A 27,812-nucleotide genomic window follows, 5' to 3' on the forward strand; every position below is an offset into this window, starting at 1 on the left:
CAAATAAACCGTTTGAAGCAGTATACACTATGTATGTGGGTTTTTAAATAAACTTTATTATTGAATGGATCACATTTAATTAAGTGTTTTGTGTCCATTTAAAGAAGTGGTTGGAGAGCAAAAAATCTGTAATAATATTTTTCACTTCTTTTTTTACCAACATTGGTCCTGATCATAACACATTTTTTATTTTAGTTTTTTTTTTATATATACAAAATGCCACTGTTGCCACAAAAACAATTATTTTCAATATACTAAATGCCAAGTAGATATTTATTTTGATTTTTGCGATCTTTTACAATCAGATTAGCAACGACATTGATAGGACAAAAATGGACAAACATTTCTGTCATAGTGGACCATTAGACCATCATTTCATGATGTAAATAAAATATAAACACAAACGTCAATAGAAACTGATACATTCTGCTACCCCATGATCACTTCGAGTGTAGAATGTATGTTAGTAGTTCACCGCTCCAGGTCGTTAGATGGCGCTGATTTACTTAATCAGCAAAGCTCGCTGCGAGCAAAACATCTCGCGAAGTAAACATGCACGTCACCCGACACGTGTTGTTACGGCGTTACACACTACCTAGTCAACGAAACAGTGAACATGCGGGAGAAAAAGAGTAAAGAGGAGACCCAGATAACCGATGACCCTGTGAAGAATTTTGAGAAATGGAAAAGGAAATACAACAAAACAAAGAAAATAGTCAAACGAGTTCAAAAGACCACTAAGAAACGCGACTGGGAGGTGGAGAGAGAAAACATACAGAAACTGGTGAAGAAATACTCGGAGGTGAGATATCATGAGGCTGATATTACAAAGCATGTTTGACGTCTCGTACAGTTCTTGTTTCTAGGGGTTGCCACGTGTTTACGTACCTGTTACGCAGCTGTTGGCTTGACAGATCAGTCACTCGAATAACTGCGTCTTTTGACATTTCAAAGCAATGTTTACAAGCACATATTTTACTAGTCTTTTGGATATTGTGTGACGCATCACATGCTTGAAGTGTTGCTGATGATCAGGAAGTCTGTCAACACAGGGCTTTACATAAACATACTGTTTTGTATTGTTGGTGGTCAGTGGTTCTTGAGTCCTGGGACAGAACAGGCCACATAACAGATATAAAAGTTTACATATCAAGGATAAATATTGGATTAATTTGATTCGGCAAGTTAAGTAATCAGACGTGTTGCAGTGTTCTGCATCTTCCATTTTAGGTGGTGTTGTTGTTGAGATTTATAATAGTCCCGATATCCTTCATTAGACACCTAATCCACCTTAAAACATGCCACTTGATTTTCCTGTGAAGGCTTTGACACGAGTAACTGTTTTCCTAGATCAATCCCAAAGAGGCTGTGAAGTTCTCTGATTTTCCTCTCTCAAAAAAGACTCTGAAAGGTGGGCAATCTTGATTATTTGCATGTTAGTAAGTTCACTTGTATCTTCTTAAATCTTAATGATGATCTTGTTCATGTCATCAGGTCTTCTTGAGGCTCAGTACAGGCAGCCCACGGAGATTCAGAGGCAGACGATTGGCTTTACTTTGCAAGGGAGAGATGTTCTTGGTGCTGCAAAGACGGGCTCTGGAAAGACTTTGGCCTTCCTCATCCCGGTAAGCAATAGAGCAGTGATGACATGTTTTTGTAGGCCAACTTGAAAGTTTGCATCACCCTGGTTCTCTTAACAAAAACCCATCAGTAATAGGTTTTTGGCCAAAAACCCTTTCAGAAACCCCATTGAATTCAGGATGATGGAACCGAAAGTGCTAAAATGTTAACTTATTCCCAGGTTTTGGCCTACAAAAATGTGTCATCCCTGCAGCACTCTATACACTTCTGAGGTTTGTTGTAGTTTAAACTCAGTAACATTATTCTGTCAAGAAGATAAGTGATTTGACAATGACAAGATTGTATTTTTTTTGTTCTGTTTTATATTTATGTCAGTACGTAATATTTACAATATGTGACCCTGGACCACAAAACCAGTCATAAGGGTAAATTTTTCTGAAATTGAGATTTATACATAATCTGAAAGCTTATATAAGCTTTTCAATAAGCTTTCCATTGATGTATGGTTAGTGAGGATAGGACAATATTTGGCCGAGATACAACTATTTGAAAATCTGGAAACTGAGGGTGCAAAAAAATCTAAATATTGAGAAAATCGCCTTTATAGTTGTCCAAATGATGTTCTTAGCAATGCATATTACTAATCAAAAATTAGGTTTTGATATATTTACGGTAGGAAATTTACAAAATATCTTCATGGAACATGATCTTTACTTAATATCCTAATGATTTTTGGCATAAAAGAAAAATTGATAATTTTGACCCATACAATGTTTTTTTGGCTATTGCTAAAAATATACCCCAGCGACTTAAGACTGGTTTTGTGCTCCAGGGTCACATGATGTAGAATGATATTATGTATGTTATATTTAGGTAAATATGTAATGAACCTTTTAGAGCAACATTGGGGTGAGTAAATGATGACAGACTTGATTTCAATCTGCAGTGTTTTTCAAACTTCAAACATAATTTTGAAGCCTCTCTAATGCACTGTGACTGTCTCCAGATTTTGGAGTGCTTGTATCGTGAACAGTGGACTGCGATGGATGGCCTCGGCGCTCTCATCATCTCTCCCACCAGAGAGCTGGCCTACCAGACCTATGAGGTGCTGAGGAAGGTCGGCAAGAACCACGAGTTTTCTGCCGGTCTTGTAATTGGTGGAAAGGTGTGTCTCTCTAGTCTTTAGTGATTAGTATGGTTCTTGCATATTTTTTTTGTCAAGGTTTTTATTGTGTAGTAATTGGTTATTCTTTTTCAATGACTGCAGGATCTGAAAGATGAATCGGAAAAGATCCATCGGACAAATATCGTTATCTGCACGCCAGGACGTCTGCTGCAGCACATGGACGAGACGGCCACCTTTCATGCTTCAAATCTGCACATGCTAGGTAGGATGGTGCTTAGAAAATGTTTTAAATACACTGCTGTTCAAACGTTTGGGGTCAGTAAGATTTTTGTTTTGTTTTTGAAAGAAATCTGCATTTATTTGATCAAAAATACACTAAATATGGTTAAGTATTACAAAGAGCTTTTTCTATTTTAATATATTTTAAAAGGTAATTTATTCCTGTGATGGCCAAGCATAATTTTCAGCAGCCATTACTCCAGTTTTCAGTGTCTCGTGATCCATCAGAAATCATTCTAATTTGCTGATTTGGTGCTCAAGGTCCATTTCTTATTATTATCAATTTTGAAAACAGTTGTTCTGCATAGTATTTTTGTGGAAATTGCGGTACATTTTTGTCAGAATTCGTCAGTGGATAGAATTTACTGACCCCAGATTTTTGAATGGTGGTTCATGCGTGTTTACTTTTCATATTTTCATCGCGTTACTTTAAATAACATGACGTACTTCCTCTTCCATGGCAGTACTTGATGAGGCCGACAGAATTCTGGACATGGGTTTCACCGACACACTCAACGCCATTGTTGAAAACCTTCCGACAACACGGCAGACCCTTCTCTTCTCTGCCACTCAAACCAGGTCCGTCAGAGATCTGGCCAGACTGAGCCTGAAGAACCCAGAGTATGTGTGGGTCCATGAGCAGGCCAAGTTCAGGTAAGATCATGATTTTATAGTGATTTGTGTTGGGCATCTGTGTTAGTGAGCCTGCTCTTAAAGAGATAGTTCACCCAAAATTGAAAATTGTGTCATCATTTACTCAACCTCATGTTGTTCCAAACCTTTATTAATTTCTTTCTTCTTTTGAACACACACACACACACAAAGGAAGAATGTTGGTAACCAATGTTCCCTCTCATTTTTTTTTTCTTGCTGAGCAAAACTTTTCTCTGTTGGGTGGACATTTCGTCCACCTGAGCAAAAACATTCTTATACCACACCTGTACAGCACACACACAAATTTTTTTTTTAACTTTAAACTTTAATGTGCTGTTTATATTTGATTTGACCCTTGATGTCCCTTACAAAAATTAACCACGTTTTTACTACAAATAAAAAAAACATGGTTACTATAGTTAAACCATGGTAACCACAAATTAACCATGGTTTTGCAACACTAACCATAGTTTAACCATGGTATTTGTAGTAAAACTGTGGTTATAGAAATTCTATTAAAAATAATTTTTTTAAATCTCACAGAACAGTTCAATTCTTGATAATATAATATAACATATAATATAATATGAAAAAATGAGGCAGATATTGCTCATGAATTCCCTTTTTGAGTTCAGTTATTTATTAGGCTTATAATATAATATAATATAAAAACAAACTGAGTCATTTAAACTGAGATCTGTAAGCTAAAATTTTCAAAGAACATGAACATGTGAATTCTTATATATCTTGTTAAGTAAATATGTTATCTAAACATCCCGATGTACTCGAATTTGCACACTACTACACCTGTGTGTGACTGTAAATGTCTCGTAGTTTTGTTACCGTTCTGTGCCCATCATCCGTTATTTATTTCCACCACTCAATCAAGCCACTCTTCTTTAAAACATCATGGCATTTTATTTCACATGTCATTTTGTTCGTTGGCTCTCTTGTTGAGCTATTTCGTCCGCAGCCATTAAAGTATTTGGTGCACATCATTCTCTTTCTATGAAACCTGTAAACCACATTCACCGGTTCTAACTCTATAGCGGTTTGCCCGAGCACTGCAGTTATTTTGCATTTACTAGAATTCAATCAAATGACTTTTTGCGTGTGTCCTGTGTGCAGCTTAGAGGGAACATTGTTGGTAACCAAACAGTTGCCTGTACTCACTGACTTCCATAGTATGGAAAAAAGTCTATGAAAGTCATTGGCTACCAGCAACTGTTTGATTACCAACATTCTTTAAAATGTCTTCTTACTTTTTTGGGTGATCAATACCTTTAATGTCAGTGGATTTTAACATCATGGACATGAAACTCTTAAACACTGACCTTCTCTGCAGTACTCCAGCGACTCTGGAACAGAACTATGTGGTGTGTGAGCTGCATCAGAAAGTCAACATGCTCTTCTCGTTTATGAGGAGTCACCTTAAGAAGAAGATCATAGTCTTTTTTGCCTGCTGCAAAGAGGTAACAGCTCAAACAGTTTCTTTTCTGTAGTACATCTCAGTGTCTGTTTTCATAGAATGCAGTGTGGTTGAAAAGTCTGAAACCACTAGTAAAATGTATATAATATATATATTTTTTCTTCTTTCTTTTTTTAAAATTTAAAGCAAAATTAGAATTAAACAGTAATTTTTTTATTTCAAATGGTATTATGAACATTTTTTATTGTTTAGACTTTTAATTAAAAATAACCTAAATCTGTAAATTTTTCTTGAGACTCTTATGCTCACCAAGATTGCATTTAGTTCAGAAATTTATTTTTGCATTTAGATCAAAAATACACTTAAAAACAGTAACATTTTGAAATATTATTTTAATTTACAACAACTTTAAAATTTAATTTCTGTGATGGCAAAGCTGAATTTTCAGATGTCTTCAGATGTCACATGATCCTTTAGAAATCATTCAATATACTGATTTGATGCTAAAGAAACATTTTGTGTTATTATTATTATTATTTCTTATTATTACTTTTTCTTATTATTATCTTATGTTGAAAAAAGTTGTGCTGCTTAATATTTTTGGAAACTGATATTTTATAGGATCATTTGATGAATAGAAAGTTGACAACAACAATAAAAACATTAATTTAAAGGGGTTTTTTTGTAACAATGTATTAACTGTTTAATCAATTAAATGCATGCATGCGGAATAAAAGTATTGATCAAAAAACCTTTTGAATGGTAGTGTGTTTGAATGGTGTATAAATAAATATACATACACACACACACAATAAGTTCACCTTGTGTACTTGCAACTTATATTCCTTTTAGAATAGTGAATGCCATATCTATTTTCAGGATAGTTATTATGAGTACTATTAGCATAATTCTATTATGTACTGTAATGTATATCTGTTACTAATAGTGTAATGCTGATGAAATGCATTGGTGTTGTTCTGTATGTACAGGTTCAGTATCTGTTCCGGGTCTTCTGCCGGTTGCGTCCGGGTATCTCCATACTTGCTTTGCATGGCAAACAGCAGCAGATGAAGAGGGTGGAGGTTTATAATGACTTTGTTCACAAGACCTCAGCCGTCCTCTTTGCCACAGACATCGCTGCCAGAGGACTTGGTAATGGAAATTTATTCTGTGGACAAATGCACATATTGACTTTAAGTGACTGAAAATAGTGCTGTCAATTTAATATGTTATTTGAGTACAAATCTCAGCAAATGTTTGTGAATATTTTATTAATGAAGCAGCAAGACCTGTAAATAATTCAGTTTGATTGACAGCCGTAACTGAAACACATTTAATGGGCAAAAACGTAACCATGCGTTTTTGTTTGTGGTCCTAGACTTCCCTGCAGTGAACTGGGTGCTGCAGTTTGACTGTCCTGAAGATGCAAACACATACATCCACAGAGTTGGCAGAACAGCCAGGTAACACTGCTGAACTGTTTTATTCTGTATTCAGTGATGGTTAATTTTTCAAAAAGCATTGTAAAAAATCTTCACAGGAATTTGACATTTGCACAAGAGTGTTTTATCTGTAACACTAGATGGCAGATTTGATCTGTTCCTCGTCACTTCCATTAATACATGTGGAAACAATGTTTACATTGGAATTCAATGTTCACTAACTCTAAGCTGCGATGCCTCTTTTTCATATTATATTATTATAAATAATTGAACTGTTCTGAGTGAGATTTTTAATCGAATTTCTTGTTAACAGCATTATAAAAATTGTTTTCTCAGGTAAACTAAAATGGGCATCATTTAGCTACCCCTTACGAAAATTAACCATGGTTTTATTGTAGTAAAAGTGTAGTTACCATGGTTTTTTTTTTTTGGCATATTGATTACCATTTGTATAACCACAGTTTACATGGTTAATCTATGGTTAGTGAAGCAAAAACATGGTTAATTTGTGGTTACCATGGTTTAACTATAGTAACCATGTTTTGTTTTTTGTTTTTATTTGTTGTAAAACATGGTTAGTTTTTGTAAGCAACATCAAGGGTCAAATCAAATATAAATAGCACATTAAAGTTAAAAAAGTTACACATTTTTTGTGTGAAGAATGTTTTTGCTCAGGTGGACGAAATGTCCACCCAATAGAGAAAAGTTTTGCTCAGCAAGAAGAAATGTAGAGGGAACATTGATTGGAATTATGCTCTTACGTGTAATATTTAACCACTGTACAGATTTGTCTATTTACACTGGACACATGATAGATTAACAGCAGCTCAGCTATTGAGTTTTTCCGTTTTTGGACTATGGCTTGACTTGTTACATTCTCATCTTGAGGGCAAGTATTAGGCACTGGATAGCTACGGAAACATGCCAAGTTTCTCAGTGCTTAGAGCGAGACAGCACACACCTGCCTCTTTTCTTTGTGCTACACTTGTCTTTTTGGTGTGGAATCGATATTTTCTGTGACTCCCCTTCGTAGATCACCACCCTCTGCAGAAAGCTCACGAGCTTTAACATGAACACTCACAGAGCTGAGCATTAAATAAAAAGAGAAACGTTTCTGTGAGAGGCCTGTATTGCAGCAGACCACCTAGTGTGACCTTAAAGGAATAGTTCACCTAAAATTTTTAATTCTGACTTCATGCACTCACCGTCATGTCATTCTAATCCTGATTTCAAATTTTTTATTTTTTTCTGAGTGAAGTATTCCTTGAACACACACATTCTCTCTTTCTCTTTCTCTGCAGGTATAAGGAGGGAGGCGAAGCTCTTCTTGTCCTATTGCCCTCAGAGGAGAATGGCATGATTGCACAGCTTCAAGAGAAAAAAGTTCCCATTAACAAAATCAAGTAAGTGCATCTCTCCTATCCTGTGTGACTGCATACAGTCAGTTGTGCAGTGAAAATAAGATGAGCTTGGAAATAATGTGTAGCTTTGTCAGTGCTTTAGTGTGTGACATGTGGCCTCTTTGGATGCTGGTTCATCAGTGTTTAGCAGAGATTGTATGCATGGGCTTTGTGAATAATGGAGGAAGCCACATGCATGCTGAGACATGAAAGATGGCAGCTTAATGCATGTGATCATGTGAGATCATTATGATCAGCGATAGCTGCTGTGAGAATGCAACTGCAGTCACAGTCTCCACGGGCCTGATTTTATGTTTGCAGTTATTCAGTGTTACTGTATTCACAGAAATGTCCCAATTTAACAAGAATGCTCAGTTAATGTAGGTGCATTTGCAACAGCATTTACAAACATCAATGCCACAGTCTTGTGGAAAGCTTTCCCAGAAGAGTGGAAGCTGTTAAAGCTGCAAAGGGGGGGACCAACTCCATTTTAATGTCTATATGTTTAAAATACCTGTTGGTGTAATGGTCAGGTGTCCCAGTACTTTTGTCCATGTAGTGTATATTCCATAATAAGACACTTTTATTTGAAGCAAGTTATATATATTCACTATATATTCTGCAACCATCTTTATCAAATTTGGACAGTTGCTTTTTTTCAAAGCAGTATGTGATGATTTTAATTAAAATTTCAATTAAACATTTTAAATCATATAAAATATAATAATATAAAATAATGTAAATATAAAATATTTGGTACTTTTTGTTTTTTTTATAATTTATTTGTTTTATAACTTTTTAAATATTATTTTGACTGTGTGTGTGTATGTGCTTTATTTTAAACCATTTCATTGTTAATAAACAGTTTTTTTAATAGTTGTTAATCAACTTTAAATTTGAATAAGCTCTTTATTTTTTACCATTTAACTTTTAGTGCTGTTAAATGGATTAATCGCGATTAATCGCATCCAAAAAAGTTTGTTTACATAATATATGTGTACTGTGTATATTTATATGTATTTATAAATATACACACAAATACATTCTTATTTAAAGGGGTGGTTGACTGTTTTTTTTACAGGCTTGATTGTGTTTATGGGGTGCAGTCTAACATGTGTTAATGCTTCGTTTGTTAAAAAACACATTATTTTTCACATAATTTACCTTTATTCCACACCACTCTGTCCCTTCTCTGAGAAACTCGCTGAAAAAAGTGAAATCGCAATCAACCACCCCTTTAAGAAATATTTACATGTGTATATATATTCATATTTATGTTATTTATATTATATATAAATATATTTTACATATATTTCTTAAATATATACAGTCAAACCAAAATTTATTCAGACGCCTTCAATATTTCACACATTTTAGAAAATGATAATAAAATATGACAAGAACTCGGAGTTAAACTGTGTCAGAACAAATTCATCTTGATAATGTCAGATAACACTTGAGCAAAACATGGTCAGGTCAAAGTGTCTGAATAATTTTTCCACTGTATGAAGAATTTTTGGGTGTGATATGTAACAGTTTACTTTATTTTGCTATCCTCACTTACATAAATGAACTATAGTGTCCTGCACCCACTAGTAAAAATCTATAAAAAATATATATATCTGGTGTCTGAATAATTTTTGGTTTGACTGTTTATTTGAATGAATTCTTCATCTCTGTTGAGGAAGTCTTTAGTACAACAATTCCTATTTACTTTAAGGCAGCGGCTATTTACACTAAATGCAAATAGCAATAAATGCTATTTACACTAAGTGAAAATAGAAGTATTTTCTTAGCGATACACTATTTTACACTAAGTAATTTACACTATGTAAAAAATAGGGCCTATTTTCTTTGTAATAAGTGTAAATAAGATGCTATTTGTACTACTAAGTGCAAATAGTGGCAAATATCTGCACCTCAGTATTGTAGTACATTATAAAACAGTATACAATAAATTCATCTTGATAATGTCAGATAACACTTGACATGGTCAGGTCAAAGTGTCTGAATAATTGTTGGTCCCAAATTTTTATCAATTTTACTGGTAGTCCACTGTATGAAGAATTTTTGGGTATGTCACAGTTTACTTTATTTTGCTATCCTCACGTACATAAATGAGCTATAGTGTCCTGCACTCACTAGTAAAAAAGTATCAAAAATGATATCTGGTGTCTGAATACTTTTTGGTTTGACTACATGTATATACTGTACATGTACATACAGTTATATATACATATAAATATGTTTTTGGTTTGACTGTACATGTATATACTGTACATGTACATACAGTTATATATACATATAAATATACACAGTACATGCATATATTATGTAAACACAAACTTTTATTTTGAATGTGATCAATCAATTTGACAGCACTATTAAGTTTTCACCCAATCACAAATACATTGGACCCTGTTTACACCAGCACTGACCACTTGTGTGTGTTGTTAATACCAGGTGTAAACAAGGCCATTGATTTCATCATTTGTATTAATTTGTTCACAGGGTGAACCCAGAGAAGTTGGTGTGCGTCCAGCAGAAGTTGGACGCCTTCCTGGCACAGGAGAAAGAGCAGAAGGAACGAGCACAGAGGGTAAGGCCCGAGGAGACCTGACTTCCTGTGCATTCTGTCACACCTCATCACAAACACTAAAGGTTGATGTTATATTGTAGAGCAGAGCCATGCTTTTAGGATAATCTGATTGTCTGCCTCATGCTCAGAGCTGAGCTTTGTGAGTCTCATTATATAGAGAACTGCATGAAATGTAATCGGCCAAATTGCTCCATGAAACGTCTGCTTGTGCACTCTCACTAATGTGTTTATCAGGGATAAGTTTTCAGATATTATCCTCCGTAATGCCTCTTCTCTTTTTTTTTTCCCTCCTCTCAACGGCAGTGTTTTGTGTCCTACCTCCGCTCAGTCTATCTGATGAAGAACAAAGACGTGTTTGATGTTTTCCAGCTCAAACTCCCAGAATATGCTATGTGAGTGGATGCTATGATGTAATGCCCAGTACCAGCAGTCCTCTGTGGAAATGTGTATGTGTGTGTGGCTTCAAATGATGTGTCATTGTTATGCAATTATATCTTTCAAAAAGAAACCATCACCATCTCTTTTGAAAACAGAGACTGTTTAATACATTTTTTTTAAATTCATAACTCATTATAGTCTAGTGGTTATTGTCCATATTCTCGGCTCCCCATATCCTGTCTGAAACTGTCTTCAGTTTATTTATAAAAGATGTCAAAAAAGGGACCTAAAATTATAAAAAAATTATGAAAAAAAAATGGTCACTATATATTCAGCAGTCATATTTATGATCATATTTGAACAGTTAATTTATTTTAAAGCAGCATGTAACTTTTATTGAAAGTTTTTGTTTATTAATATAAAAAATACACAAATATTATATAAATGTTTTAGGTTTTATAAGCCTTTTAAAAAATATAATATAATTTCCTGTCTGCAAATGTCTCTAAATAAAAAGTGGCAAAAAAAATAAATAATCTGTCACTATATATTCAGCAATTATATTTATAATCTACGGTGGCCGAGAAGTGCAAAGCAAATCACAATTCTGAAAACAAAATTAACAAATTACAAATGCAAATGCAAGTCTAAAAAACAAAATAACAATTCGGAAAACATTATAACAAGTCAGAAAACACAATGACAAATCAGACAAACCGGAAGAGGTAGGTATAGTTTGAGACAGTGCCATTGGTTTGGGATTACTCACAGTTGACTGGACGAGACATCTGTCAATCAACGTATACAGGAAGAACCAGCCGAAGAACAGCAGAGTCGTGGTAGAAAGTTCGGAGATGGTATTAAAGTAGCTCAGTTTAAATGTATTGTATGAATTGCCCTTACTATGGAATAAAAAATACGGAGTGTCTATTTACATTTAGTTAAAAGTGACCGAAAAGCATCAGTTCCAGTGGCGCAGGTGGTTAAGCGCTTGACATTGGCTTTTTGACACGATCGACCCGGGGCTGGTTCTTCCTGTATACGTTGATTGACAGATGTCTCGTCCAGTCAGCAGTGAGTAATCCCAAACCAATGGAGCTGTCTCAAACTATACCTACCTCTTCCGGTTTGTCTGATTTGTCGTTGTGTTTTCTGATTTGTTAATTTGTTTTCGGATTTGTCGTTGTGTTTTCTGACTTGTTATTTTGTTTTCGAATTTGTCATTGTGTTTTCTGAATTGTTATAATGTTTTCTGAATTGTTGTTGTGCTTTCTGAATTGTTATTTTGTTTTTTAGACTTGCATTTGCGTTTGTAATTTGTTATTTTGTTTTCAGAATTGTGATTTGCTTTGCACTTCTCGGCCACCGTAATAATCATATTTGAACAGTTATTTTCTTTAAAACAGCATATAACCGTTATCTTTTTAAAAACATTTGACATTTTATTAATATGCATTTCATATATTATAGAATATATTATATATAAATGTTTTTTATTAACCATTTTTAATTAAATTTTGTTTGCAACTCTCTTTATAAACGTGGCAAAAAGAACTAAAATGGGTTTTTAAAAAATGCATTTGATAATTTAAGCTGTATGATCTCATCACTGTCAGGTCGCTGGGTTTGGCGGTGGCCCCTCGGGTCCGTTTCCTCAACAAGGCCCAGCAACAAAAGAGTGGAGTGGCGCAGGATGACAGTGGTGCTGCAGGACGCGTGTCTGAAGATGAGCTGAAGAGTTTTACAGCCCAACTCAAAGGAGAGTGTTCTAAGTCTCAGTCCTCACAGTCTGAGGAAGAAGAAGAGGATGATGATGATGAGGAGAAGGAGTCATTAAAGCCTGCAGCTCTGCTATGTGGCTTTAATGAAGAGGATGAAGACGACCAGAAAGATCTGGACCTACTGACTGTCAAGCGTAAAGATGTGTTCAATATCAATGAAGAGAGCCAGGATGATGAGGTAAATAAACAACACACATCTGGTGTAATTACAGTTATCGCACATTTCTGATAGGCTGCACTTTGTGAACACAGGAATTATTAGCAGATAAAGGGTCCCAATTCAATATAAATGGTTGCCTAAGTTAATTTCATGGCTGTATGTTTGATTTTATGCACCTGCTAGTAATAAGTGGGACTGAAAAAGCCCAAACTATTAATTAGAAGAAAATGTCTGCATACTTTTGGCTGTATAACAGAATACTAGTCACATTTTGCCATGCAGAAACAGGACGTTCCTGAATGCATCATTTTCATCTATTTTAACATAATGCAGGACTTTAATTAAAAATACAGAATCACAAATAATCTATAAAAAGGTTTGAATACAAATTACACACTTCAGTTTTATCCTCAACTTGAAACATGGAAAATAATTAATGCAGCTTATCTTTGTACCTGTAGGAAAAATGTGTCTTAATGTGTTTTTCACAAACATCTTGAATCTTCCTCTTAACATCTCGGCTGTTGTGACCCATTGCACTGTGATTCAGAAGGGCTTCTATTCGAGTTCTGTGCAATTTGCATTCAAAGCGCATTATTTTAATTGGCCTGCAGATATGAAGACATGTTAAATTATGTAACACTCCTATCAATATGCCTTTGAGACACAGTTAACATGACTCCTGTGCAAACCTGGCAATTTTATGAGAGACGCAGACCTGTGAGTCATGTCAAAATTGCCTGATTTGTCTTGAGGCTCTACAATCAAATACTGCAGTATAGTCAGATATATTTAAAAATAATCTTACAATTATTTCAAAATTTTCCATTCAGCTACTTTGCCAAAATAAGAGCTGTCATTTGTGTTAATATAATGCTATATTTTATTGTTATTATTAAAAATTATTAATTAAACATTTACTATTATTAGTAGTATTTTAAAGGATAATGATTCTTTAAATTGACCAAACGGGACAGCAAAGACATTAAATATAAAAAAAATCAGCTTTTATAGTTACATCTGGTTATGTAAAATATACGTTTTCTCTTTCTTTAGGACACAGATGCTAAGGCCAAGAATAAGAAACAAAAGGAATCCAAATTCACAGATGCAAAGAAAATGCAGAAAAAAAACTTCAAGGTCAACACTAAGAAGATCTTCACTGAGGATGGCGAGGTTTGTATTATCAGAAACACATTACTGAGAGTCATAAAAAGTAGTGTAAATGAACTGTGATGTATGTGTGCAGGTGGTGCAGCAGTGGCCTCCATTGCAGAGGGCTGTGGTACCAGATGAAGAGGAGGACGAGGAGACATCTGGCATTAACATGGAAGCAGCCAAAGAGCGGCTCCGCAAAGAAGACCAGGAGTTCGACAAGATCGAGTACCGTCGTAAAATCAAGGAGAAACATAGGGTGAGATTGACTGTACCATCATATTTTCCATCCTCCTGGTTCATTTCAAGTCCATGTAGCTCCTCCTTGAATCAGAAGGCTTCTTTGAATCACTATTTATTGTGTTCAGCTCCAGGTGTTCAGATTAAAGTAATATTGAAGGAGCTGAGGGCAATCGAAAAGACACTCTGGCCCTGTGGCTGGTGCTCTCGCAGGTTCGGGCAAATCGAAATAACTGAGATGCCTGTGCAGGCAGCGTGGCTTGAAGCTCCAGGCATCAGTGCTGAGATTGGGCCTCTGACTTATTACTGTAGTTCTGAGTATTGGACAAGCTTTTAACGGATTGCTCTCCAGCAAAATCACACTATTTGCGTCATTCCAGCACAGAGTGCTTTCTCGTTAAAGGTCAAGTATGGTGAAGTGCATCCCTAGTTTATGTCTGATGCAGTTTTCAGTTTATTTGTTTTTTTGAAATCGATCACTGGGAGTGTGTAGCTCAGTGAGAAAGCACAGAAGTAATGGGATCTATTTCTATAACTGGACACAGGGCAGATAAGCACCATGTTCTTTATGTCCTGTTTTGATGACCCTTCTTCATTCCAGTTAAAAACCAAAAAGTTCATTTTTAGTAGATTTTTGCTTTTTTCCACTTTTTTGTATAACGATAGTCTACAGGAAGGGCAGGAATTGATTGGAAGAAGGTTTAAACTTGCAGCATGCTCACATGAACACAATGGCTTAATATGTCTGCTAACCATTTGACCAGGTTTTTCCAAACTGTAATTAAATCATAAAAATAATAATTAAATAAAAATAAATAATTAATTAAATATAAAGTTTAAAAAAAATTAAAATCCAAATAAAATGCTGACTCAAAATATTAAATGTTTTACAAACAATTAATTAATCATGAAAATGTAAAATGAAAGTAAATCATTTTCAAAATCTCAAAATATAACACTTACTAAAAATAAAAAAATAAAAATTTTATTTGTGTACCTGCATGTCATGTGACTATTATTAACCTACATCAGAGAATCGTGAACATGCAGATGTGTTGTTAATTTATCCAAATAATAACTTCAAATTTCAGGGGTATTTCAAACAAATATGTGACCCTGGACCACAAAACCAGTCATAAGCGTCAATTTTTCCAAATTGAGATTTATACATAATCTGAATACATCTAAAATATGGTTTGTTATGATAAGACAACATTTGGCCGAGATACAACTATTTAAAAATATGGAATCTGAGGGTGCAAAAAAATCTAAATATTGAGAAAATCGCCTTTAAAGTTGTCCAAATTAAGTTCTTAGCAATGCATATTACAAATCAAAAATTAAGTTTTGATATATTTACGGTAGGAAATTTACAAAATATATTCATGGAACATGATCTTTACTTAATATCTTAATGATTTTTGGCATAAAAGAAAAACCGATAATTCTGACCCAAACAATGTATTTTTGGCTATTGCTACAAATATACCCGTGCTACTTATGACTGGTTTTGTGGTCCAGGGTCATATTTTATGTCATAAAGTTTTGACTGATAACAAAGTTTGGCAATCCCTGCACTATGTCATGGCTTGATTTTTACCAAGCATTTAATCAGATGAGTTGTCCATTGAAAAACAAATATTAAGGTCAATGTAAAATCATATGCAGCACCATTTATTTTTGTTGCTGCATGGTATTTACATTTACATTTAGTCATTTAGCAGACACTTTTATCCAAAGCGACTTACAAATGAGGACAATGGAAGCAATCAAAATCAACAAAAGAGCAATGATATACAAGTGCTATAACAAGTCTCAGTTAGCTTAACGCAGTACACGTAGCAAGGGTTTTTTAAATTGTATAATAAATAATAATAATAATTAATTACATTTATATAGCGCTTTTCTAGGCACTCGAAGCGCTTTACATTGTTAGGGGTATCTCCTCGTCCACCACCAGTGTGCAGCATCCACCTGGATGATGCGACGGCAGCCATAGTGTGCCAGAACGCCCACCACACACCAGCTTATTGGTGGAGAGGAGACAGAGTGATGAAGCCAATCAGTAGATATGGGGATTGTTAGGAGGCCATGATGATCAGAGGCCAATGGGCAAATTTGGCCAGGATGCCGAGGTCACACCTCTACTCTTTTCGAAAGACATCCTGGGATTTTTAATGACCACGGAGAGTCAGGACCTCGGTTTAACGTCTCATCCGAAAGACGGAAATGGTATTTTCAATGATCAGAGAGGATGTTGTCCATGATAATCCAACATAGTACATTTTATATCTTTCACTTCTCAGCCAAGCTAAAATTAAAATAAAAACACGCTGGTGCCAGTCTCTCCTGCCAATTTCTCCTGCCTCTGCTGTCAAGTGCTGACATGCAGACTGGCATACAGTAAAAACTCTTTTTTTTTCTTTTTTCTCTAAAAATCACGAGGCAGAAGACATTGTCTTGTGTCTGTGAACATTCCTGTGAAAAGCCTAACCATCCTAATCTATTTTGATTTTGTATTTTGTGCTGTCAGAGACTTTGAGAGGCAGCTACCCAGTAGTCCATCAGATACGTGCACATGCTCATTAATCAGACACACTAGGCTTGCTGGTGCCTTTGTGTTTCATATTCTCTCATGGCGTCTTTATTACTCCAGCAGAACAGCATTTATAGCTGAACCCTGAGAGTTACAGAGACTAGCATCATTCATAGGCTTTTTTCTGTTCCTTTAAAACTGCTGATGGATTTTGCTGCATATGTGACGTGTGCCAAGTCAGCAACTCTGTGATCAAGAAGTGTCAGAAAAGTTTAACTTTAAGAGTACGCTTAGACCTTAGACCTCCTAAGCTATGAATATCAAACTGCATTTTTTTAAATGAGAAGGTAGTTTATACAGTACCACCGTGTTCTTGCGGATCTGTGGGAGGATAATAACCTATTTATAGAGTTTTTAGATGGAAGAGTGTTCCTGGCTTTCTCAAATGTGCTCTGGTCAGGATCACACTTAAACTTTATTAATTATAACTTTTTTTATTTATTAAAGAATTGAAGAAACTGTTATAGTTAACTAAAACTAAAAGCAAAAAAATAAAAATAAAAGAAATGACACTTGAAACTAAAATAACGCCAGAAGAAACACCTGAAATATTTCTAAATAAATGACCACTTTTGCATTTTATAAGAGCACCCAGGGACAGCCATGGCAAAAATTGTAATATCTGCTCAAACCAGTAGTGAAGTTATTTGAAATGAAGTATTTTGATAAAAGAGATCTCTAAAAGAGAAAAAAACATTTATAAGTTTATATGTTTTATGCAATATATTAAGAAATATTTAATGGCAACCCACCACTGTCACTGACTTTGATTTTGTGGCACTAATATTTGTGCAATGATGTATCCAAGTGAACCCATGGATACGTTTCCACATTTAGCGTCATTTGACATTTCGAAAGTAATGAAAAGCCAATGAAATGCACTTGACATTGCTTTTATTAGACTCTCAGCACTCTGCTTTCCATTCAACCCTCAACCTCTTAATATTTCCTGTCTCCCAGACATCTATGAGTCACTAGTAATGTGTATAGTTGTGTCTGGCAGTCCAGTCGCCCTTCATATTGGAAAGTGACACAAGATAAACATCAAGTCCTATTTGTTCTCTCTCCAAAAGAAATGCAGAGCACTGAAGTTAAATTGTGCTTTCTTTTCCCTGAGTCTGTGTAATCATTTCAACCCCTGGTTGTTTGACATGTTTATGAGATTGTGCCATGACCAAATCTGAGTACCTGAGCACCTATTTATTAAGTTGTTTCTTTTTTTCTCTCGTTTTCAACAGGAGAAAAGACTGAAGGAGAAAGCAGCTCGAAGGGAAGCAAGCAAACAGCATAAAGAGGTACGTCAATCTTTAGCTCAAAGTCATCTCGAATGCTCTAACTAGCTGGATGTTAATGATGAGAGCCGGTAATGTATGTGAATTAAAGCATCAGTACATTTAAAGCAAATTCGAGGATTTGAAAGATCCATAAAATGGTTTATGATTTGAAATGAGGAATTCCTGTCACAGGAAGTCAGAGGGGAGAGATGCCCCTCAGTCTCTGGCCTTTCCCTCCCATAGACAACGCATAATTCACAGGATGGCAGCTGTCATGTGTCCCATCTCTCTCTGCCTGTCCTCGCTGGGGGATCGAGCTCTGCACATCCATATGGAAATGCAGCTGCTGCTCTCCTCTCGTTTGTCATCTGATCAATGCAGCGGTCTGTCCAAGAACGCGTGACTATTCATCACTACCCTAACAATGAATCTCTGCGCTCTTTTAGCATTCGCTCATTCCTTCGACTTAACAGCCAGACTGGTGGTCGATCTGTCCATCATTACATGTGGTCCAGATTAATTTAGAGACCTATTGAATCGCCCTTTTGACAGCATATGCTGCAACAGATAGCAGTGCAGCTTCATTTCCTGTCAGTTTCACTTATTTTGGTGCTTCTCTTGAGACGTTTGAGGAAATAGATGGACCCTTCAGAGTCTTGTTGCTCAATCGGTGGCAGTCATTACAGAGATGTTCGTTAATATAATGCCATTCGTTTACAAAAACCTTCAAAATGCTCTGTTACCTTTCCTTAATTTCATTTGTAGAGGGTTGTTGCAGTTATGGAAAACATGCGTAAATTCACTATTCACAGCATATATACACTTCTGTTCAAAAATTTGGGGTCAGTAAGATTTTTTTTAATGTTTCTGAAATAAGTCTCTTATGCTTAACAAGGCTGCATTTATTTGATAAAAAATACAGTTTAAACAGTGAAATATTATTACAGTTTAAAAATAACTGCTTTCTCTTTTAAAGGGGTCATATGATGCGATTTCAAGTTTTCCTTCTCTTTGGAGTGTTACAAGCTGTTCGTGAATAGATAAGATCCCTAAAGTTGCAAAGACTAAAGTCTCAAACCCAAAGAGATATTCTTTATAAAAGTTAAGACTCGTCCACGCCCTCCTAAAACGCCTCGTTCAAACACGCCCCCACATGTCTACGTCACGATGTGGGAAGATTTGCATAACACCGCCCAAATGTTCACGCAAAGAAAGAAGGCGTAACTTTATTGTTGCTGCCACCGCCGCCGCCATGTTGTGAAGACGCTGTGTGTTTCGTTGCGAAAGCCTTCCAAAAGAGGACACGACTAGAAATCAGTGGTTAAGTTGTATTTACAACACTGTTCCAGAACAGTTCAACCCAAATATTCATAATGTTCTTTTTAGCAACATCATATGACCCCTTTAATATATTGTAAAGTGATCTTGGTGTCACGTTTTACAATAAAAGATAATTGTCTGTTGTGCTTACATCTATACACCTTTCACATTTTAAGACTAAAATCAAAGGCATGAAAGATGTATACATTGTTATTCTTAATGAAAAGCACAACAACAATAAAGCTATTAGGCTACAATGACAAACTAGCTTACATAATGTTTATTAACAAAAACGAATAAGATGAGGCATGGCGTACACCACATGCTGCATTATATATCAACTAATAAATTACAGAAAGTTTAGCAAACACTGTAGAATACTTTTACGTTTCGCTTGAAAAGCAAATCCTCCATCTGACATAGCTTTTTTGCCATGCACACCTTTGCGCTCTTGCTCCATCGGCGATACACTTGAAGCGCTCGTACTGAAAGTGCCTCTCTCAGTCTCTTCACGTGATCAGTAAAATATGACTCTTAATGCACTGTGCCTGCGGCTCTGCGGCGCACGCTGTATGGAGCAGAGCAGACGCTTTGGAGCAGAGGAGACTATGCACTCGCACAAATGCAACCATGTCAAATTTTAAATCACACATTCTCAAAAAATGGTCGCAGTCTAGAGCCCTGTTCCAGAGTCTTTCATACTGACCCCCGTTTATGGCTGTTCTCGTCCTCTGGCGTTATTCAGTGCACATTGACGCGTCTGTTCAAAGCGCAGGTCTGTCAGCAGAATTAAAATGGGTCTTACAAAGCAGGATAAGATTACAGCACAGGCAGAAGCACCGCTGAATACAGAACATCCTGTACCTGAACAGACCCCATATCAGGTCTGAGCACAGATATACACGGTCCCCCTAACCAAATCTTTGACAGCAAAAGGCTGTTTTACACTAGATTATTCAGGCCAAGTACCACCCACTTAGACATGAATTTGACCTGTAAAGTGACCAAGCACAGTTCATTTTATATGATTTTCATTTTGTTGCTTTATCTGAAATGGATTATACCACAATATTAGCCTGGCACAGACAATTCAGCCTCTTCCAATGTGGGCAGTCTGTTTAGATGTGCATAGTATTGTAGACCTGTGAATTTACACAGTGTGGATGTAGCTTTATGGTGTTTTGTGTAAGAAACAAGGTAGAAAACCGTTTGGCCACAGGTATTTGTTTTTCTTTGTCTTAAACCAAAGAAGAAAAAATCAGAACACGGGGTCAGGCCGCACCTCACAGACCGTACCAGGATTAAGAAGCTTGCCTGAGGGCACAGCAAGTCAGTCTGGAGGTGGAGCAGACCAGTGGGAAAACAAAGCTGGTTGTGACCGGCCCAAGGTCTGAGTTGTTAGGTTTTTGAAACTTTTAATGAACAAAGACAGGGCTGGAATCGATTATTTCACCACTGTCGCTGGAGGAAAAGGACACTTTTTGGTTGTAAATGATCAAAGTGTACATTTACTAATTTTACATACATTTAATAATACCTAGAGAGATTTATCTATTAGCATTCTCAACGGCAGTTGCTCTGCTTTTGCAGAACCCCTTCAGATTCTCAGTTTTGTTATTTAAAGTTCAGTTAATACTGTGAAAAAATGTGCAAAATTTGTACGTTTCAGGATACAGCTTGTCACTCGGGCTGTACCTTCAAAAGAACATCTTTGCACTTTATTTGCCCCTAAACGGTACATAGAAGTACCTTAAGATTACACATTTTTACACATTTTACAAGATTACTACTCTAAGGTACTAATATGCAACTTTCAGGGGTAGATATGGTATAAGTTACTACGTCTTCAAAATTTAAATGATAGTCCACTTAAAAATTGACTTTATGTCATCATTTACTCACCCTCATGTCGTTCCAAACCTGTATCACTTTCTTTTCTCTGTGGAACATAAAAGAAGATATCTTGAAGAATGTTGGTAACCAAACAGTTTTGGTTCTCATTGTCTTCCATTGTATAAAAAATACAATGAAAGTCATTAGGAATCTAAACTGATTGTTTTTTAATATTGTTCAACATATTTGTTTGTGTTCACAGAAAAATGAAAAAAAGAATCATATTAGGAAACTGCCCCAGCTGTTCCACATTTTTTTCTGACCATACTCAACTGTGTTCTTTTTTGGGAGTTTTATTTTATTTATTTTTTTGCACAATGGTTGATTTATAGGGGAGTAGGCAGTCTTCCTGAATGACTGCCTACTCATATATAAATCAACCATTGCTTAAAATATGCTCACCTGAAACAGATGGGATGACAAAACATTTCGGACCCCAGATACATCTGTATTTAGCAACGGCCACTGAGATGGCATCACAGGTGTAAACAGACTAGATCAACAGAGATAATGGAGAAAGAAAATATTAATTGCAAAAGGTGCCATCGTATAAGATATCAGATAATCAGTATTAATGATGCATAAGTACAGTATGTAATTTAAGTCTTGCTTCTGTCACACAGGAGAAAAAGAAAGCTGATGATGATGATGATGATGATGATGATGATGATGACAATGACGATATTGATGATGAGGAGGAGGTGGTAGCATATCTGTCAGGTGCCGATGAAGAATTTGACCCCAGCACACTTCCTGACCCCGACAAAGTGTGCAACTCTGAGTCCTCCGAGGAGGAAGAAGGGTAAGAATAAAGCATGTAAACAACATGAACGACTTTAATCACTTTCAAAGGTCGTGCAGCAATTTCATCTCTCAAACCTCTGATTCATCTCAATGAATACCGATTGGGTTTTTCATGAAAAGCTAGGAGCATTAAAAAGGCACAGGACATGGCCTAAAGGATATTGATCCTCTAAAATACAAAGTACAAAAAAATACATTTAAATCACTTCAAATTGAATGCCTATATTTGAGCGTTGAACCAAATATCATATTTTCCCCTTATCAGTGCATTGCGGAGGTATGTAGGCCTTTGTGTTAGTGGAAAACCATTACACCAGTAAATCAAGCCAATCAGTCCGACACCACATCACGAGGCCATAATTATTCCGAAATGAGGAATTGATTCTTCTGATACTTAATTACCACCTCGGCTTTCTCAGCTCTCTCTGCTTGCATTGAGTTTGTTGCGTTTGATTAGGCTCAGGCATGCTGATCCGGTGTTCTTTTTGTACTGAGGTCCGCTGCAGAATTGCCTCACGGAGGAGGAATCCCTCTACAGGGGAAAATGATTCATGATGATTCATTTTCCCCATGGCAGCATTAAGCACAGATCCTTTAGCTGGCTGTAGATAATCTATAAAATGCATAATTACATCTAGATTTAAAGTGAGAGGCAGGACCATACGTTATGCGTTGGTTTTTTTCTCTCTCTCACACTCTCACCCTCTCTTTCTCACACTTGCTCTTCATCTTTCATCCAGTCCTCTATTGCAAAACCCAATCATGTCCTTTGTTCTCATTCGCCGTTGGTCTTTCCATCTGTCAGCCCGCACCTTTATGTCTCTGTTTTTCTGTCATTCATCCATGTACGCACATTAAGGACACTCACCGACACACACAAACACTTTGGGTGTAGCAGTGCAGGTGATATGGCATAGACAGCAGCAGCGGCTCTGATTAATGACTTAGTGCGGTGTGTTTACTGCATGGCTACACTTACTGAATGCAGGAGAGGCTCCGGCGCTGTAAATCTCTCTTTCTTCCTCTTCCTTTGGCTCACTCGCCCATTTTCTCTTCCGTCATATCGGAGGCTGGTGTTCTGGACTGGAGCCAAAGGCGTCACTAACACAGCTCTTTCCTGTTGCGGTACATGTCTTCCTGCTTTGCTGTCTAGACAGATACCCCCCTCCCATAAATCTAATGGGATGTTATTGGCCCTGCCTCACCTCTGCCCCTGCCAGCGCTTTGTGTCCAGAATAGCAAGATGCTGTACATATCTTTGGAAATATTCCTTAAAGGGAGAGTGTAGTTGCAATGAATGCTGAGTTACAGTAAAATTAATGAGTGGTCCATTTGTGAAGGTTCGTGAGAAGGTATCAGTGTTTGTGAATGTTGAATCTTTCAGTGAATCAGTCGATCCAGTCAAAAACATTTCTGAATTATTCATTTGCGACTCTCTTCTCAATGATTCATTCTTAAGTTTAACTGACTCAATGATCCCGTCGCAGCAGTTAACAGATCATAGGGGGGATCCAACAACTAGGGCGGCATGATTCATTGAAATGAAAACCGATATTGCAATATATATTAGTGCGATTGTCAAATCGTAAAAGCTGTGATTTGATCAAATAAATATTCTCTTCATGTTTCAGAGTGAAGTGCAGTACTGTATTTACGTTGCTTAAAATAAACTGGCTGTTGTCAAAAAAAGAGAAATTCGAAGGACTCTCTGCACTAAAAATAAAAGCTTGATGGTTTAATGTTGAAAATACAGAAATTAAGACAGCCATAAATGGCAAAATTGTGCCACCCTACAAACAAGCACAGAAAACCTGAAGATTTAAACATACACACGCACATTTTAAAGTGCAAATCCATTTTAAATTGTAGAAAAATTGCAATTTAAAAAAAAAATAAATCTTTTTTTTTTTTTTTCAAAATCATGCAGCCCTTCCAACAACCAACAAGAAGATAAAGATTTTCTTATTTATACAGTGTTCCTTGTGATAGTTCACCCAAAATGAAAATTCTGCCATTTACTCACCCTTATGTCATTCTAAACCTGTATGACTTTCTTTCTTCTGTGGAACACAAAATAAGATATTTCAAAGAATGTTGGTAACAGTTTTGTTGCCCATTGACTTCCATTTTATGGACCAAAAATAAAAAAACTGAGACCGAGTAAATGATGAAAAAACTGAGTAAATGATGACCGAATTTTTATTTTTGGTGAGTTTTGATCTTTTTTACCAGAAGGGCTTTATTTAGCTAGTCGATTTTGCACATCCCTAATCCTGAGTCATTGAGCTGGTTGGACATAGCCAGTGATTTGAAACTCTATATGACCAGAAGCCCTTAACAACTTAATGGTGTGTTCTAGCTACAAGCCTGACTGCTATAGACCAGAGGATGGATTTTCCCACCTTCAGGTGGCCTCTGGACAGACCTTTAATGATATTAGTTGTCCTGTTTGTACATGAGTACACACCATTCATGTCTTAACTCATTTAAATAAGTTAGGACCATTTAAGACCTTCTAACTTCGTTAAATGCTGTGCTGATCTGTCGTTCTTCGTGGTTTCTTCATGATTTTATTATTTAAAAGAGCTATGCAGAAAACACTTTAGATGAGATCCCTAATAAATAACTTGGTCACAAATACACAAACGCTGATCCTTCCCATCCCGTCTACGCATCTCGTTACTTATGAAACCTTATCTGTTGCAAAGAGTTCAGGAAGGCACAGAAAGTTCTAATCAGAACATGCTTTAAACAGTCTAGCACTTTAGATTTCTAGCACTTACCGTGTTCAGCGAAAAACTTGCAACTTTTTATAATTAAACGGCTCAAAATAATTGTGCTGTTGATTCTGCACAACTTTACTTTACAAAACATCTGAACTTTTGTTCTTGCTATAAATGTGACTGTTATAGACCAGAGGACAGCTTTTAACACCTCAAAGTCTATTGACAGGACCTTAAATGTATTAGTTGCCCTGGATGTTCATGAATTAAATGCATTCTAGCCTCATTTAATTAAGTTAGGAATTGTCTGCATTGGCTATTAAGGTCACCCGCATGGGTACATTAAAAAACACATTCACCTCAACAGCACATACAGTATCTCACAGAAGTGAGTACACCCCTCACATTTTTGTAAATATTTTATTATATCTTTTCATGAGACAACACTGAAGAAATGACACTTTGCTACAATGTAAAGTAGTGAGTGTACAGCTTGTATAACAGTGTAAATTTGCTGTCCCCTCAAAATAACTCAACACACAGCCATTAATGTCTAAACCGCTGGCCACAAAAGTGAGTACACCCCTAAGTGAAAATGTCCAAATTGGGCCCAAAGTGTCAATATTGAGTCACATGACACCGGGGACAGAAAATGGCATTTTCACTTAAGTGTGTTCTCACTTTTGTGGCCAGCGGTTTAGACATTAATGGCTGTGTGTTGAGTTATTTTGAGGAGACAGCAAATTTACACTGTTATACAAGCTGTACACTCACTACTTAACATTGTAGCAAAGTGTAATTTCTTCAGTGTTGTCACATGAAAAGATATAATAAAATATTTACAAAAATGTGAGGGGTGTACTCACTTCTGTGAGATACTGTAGATGTCTTTAAAATGCAGTGCATGCTGGTGATAGGAATTGTCAGCGCCTCCTCGATGTATCTCAGATAATTGCTTTTGCAAACACTTTGGTGCATCAGTGGTCCTATGGGAAATGTTCAATGCCTTGTTTTGCAAATGCACATTCTCCAAAGAAGTTTCAGTCAGCTCAAGGAAAGTCCTTCCCATCTCAGCACATATCTATGCTATGTTGTCTCAGATCGACTGCTGAAACTGCTGTTGTATTTAAAGATCAAGTAAGAGTAGCACATCACAGGATCTCTTGTGTTTACAAGTAGGAGATGAGACGGAGTAAGCTGTGCCACTTTTACTTAAGTTGTCCTCTAGGCAAAGGGAAATTAGATGCAGTTAAAACAAATGCCTAATTATATTTCAAGGTGTCTCCCTATCAACTGAAATTCAAAAGGAACATCTTTAACGTAGAGCCATTAAAAAAGCCTTCTCAAAAACAAGCATTTTTAAAGCAATATGTTTTTAAATAAAAGTATGCACATTAACAAAAACATTTCAATATTGCAGTATACCATTAATAATTTTTATTTACATTTTCCTAAAGATAGCCATGATACATTCTAGCAAGCTTTGATATTCAACATTTTTTAATGTAGTGAAACAAACAATCTTCAAACATTTTTTATTTAAAAAAAAAAAATGTTAGGGTAGGTTATTTTTCACATTTTTTTATTCATTTGCTTATAGTACCATTCAAAAGTTTGAGGTCAGTCATGTTTGTAAAGAAATTAATACTTGAATTAATCAATTAAATTAATACATTAAAAAAAATTTATCAAAAGTGATAGAACATTTATAATGTTACAAAAGATCTCAACTGTTCTTTTCACCTCTGTTTGTCAAAGAGTCCTGAAAAATTTATCAATTTTTCACAAAAATATTAAACAGTACAACTGTTTTTAACATTGATAATAAAATATCAATGTTAACAATTTTTTTTTTTTTTTAGCACCACATCAGCATGTTACAATGATTTCTGAAGGATCATGTGACACTGAAGTCTGGAGTAATGATGCTGAAAAAAAAAAAAATAATAATAAATTCGGCTTTCCCATCAATTGCATTTTAAAATATATTAAAATAGAAAACATGATTTTAAATTGTAATAATATTTCACAATATTACTGTTTGTGCGGTATTCCTGATCAAATAAATCTTGGTGAGAATTAGAGACTACTTTTAAACATTTAAATGTAAAAAAATATTACCGACATCAAACTTTTGAACGGTAGTGTACATAACAAAGACTTGACATGAAAAACAAATTTTTACATGATGTAGAAAATTAACTTGCATTTTTATGCAAAGGAAGTTTATCATAAAAATTATTTTTCTCATGTGCATCTCTGACTCGCAAGCAACAGTATATGTATGATTACATGACAAAAATGTGTGCCGTTTCCTAGATTAATGAGGTAACACAGCTTACCCAATGACACATCTTGCCCCACTCTTCACTGTATATCTGGCCTGTCTTCCCTTTGTCTTCTGTCTTCACATCTGTGCATTGACCCTTTGTCTTTGCAGCCATTCATCAGACCGCGGTGGCAAGAAGAGAAGTTTCAGCAGTGAGGATGATGATAGTGATGATGAAGTACAGCAGACACAGGTCGGCAGGAAGAAGCCCAGGAAGGAGTCCACAGCAACTCCTCTGGACACTGGCCTCTCGCTGGCCGAAGATGAGGAGCTTGTGTTGCATTTATTGGGCAGTCACAGCTAGTTCCTTTGGAAAAAGGTCCCTGTACTCACCTTCCCCTCCAGAGTTTCTCATTCCTTGTACTTGTATGTCGAGTTTATAAAATTCCCCTTGACTAATAAAAAATGTATCCTGATTGTGATAACGACTTTAAGATTCATTGATGCACATATCTTTATGTGATTTATTGTGTGAGAGTGCCGGTTATAATATCCTTTCCTGCCTCTTCCCTTCTTTACATCCTCTCCTCCTCAAGACAGGAATTGAATTCTCATGTGGCGTCTTGCCAGACAGCCTCGAATTACCTAAAAACTCCTGTTTTGCAGTAAAGCAAAAAAGCAGCACAGCTGATGTCAATCCGGAGAGAAA

General features: G+C 36.0%; 1 protein-coding gene across 1 annotated transcript; it reads left to right on the forward strand.

Moving 5' to 3' along the window:
• Positions 1 to 482: 482 nt before the first annotated feature.
• On the forward strand, positions 483 to 27,582 carry LOC107669377 (probable ATP-dependent RNA helicase DDX10). Its single transcript, XM_016461575.1, has 18 exons — positions 483 to 802; positions 1,351 to 1,411; positions 1,495 to 1,625; positions 2,588 to 2,746; positions 2,849 to 2,969; positions 3,451 to 3,640; positions 4,986 to 5,112; positions 6,059 to 6,221; positions 6,448 to 6,532; positions 7,813 to 7,914; positions 10,423 to 10,510; positions 10,814 to 10,902; positions 12,505 to 12,847; positions 13,886 to 14,005; positions 14,079 to 14,243; positions 18,059 to 18,115; positions 21,931 to 22,109; positions 27,275 to 27,582. Exons 1-18 carry the CDS (start codon positions 617 to 619, stop codon positions 27,465 to 27,467), a joined length of 2,559 nt encoding a protein of 852 aa, XP_016317061.1. The 5' UTR covers positions 483 to 616; the 3' UTR covers positions 27,468 to 27,582.
• Positions 27,583 to 27,812: the final 230 nt, after the last annotated feature.

Source organism: Sinocyclocheilus anshuiensis, unplaced genomic scaffold (genome assembly GCF_001515605.1).
Source record: "Sinocyclocheilus anshuiensis isolate Anshui unplaced genomic scaffold, SAMN03320099.WGS_v1.1 scaffold180, whole genome shotgun sequence".
NCBI classification, from domain to species: Eukaryota; Metazoa; Chordata; class Actinopteri; order Cypriniformes; family Cyprinidae; genus Sinocyclocheilus; species Sinocyclocheilus anshuiensis.

Coding starts and splice junctions, on each gene's coding strand:
- LOC107669377 (XM_016461575.1), top strand. CDS start 617: ATGCGGGAGAAAAAGAGTAAAGAGGAGACCCAGATAACCGATGACCCT. Junction 3,641..4,985: donor CATGAGCAGGCCAAGTTCAG/GTAAGATCATGA, acceptor CCTTCTCTGCAG/TACTCCAGCGACTCTGGAAC. Junction 22,110..27,274: donor TCCTCCGAGGAGGAAGAAGG/GTAAGAATAAAG, acceptor TTGTCTTTGCAG/CCATTCATCAGACCGCGGTG.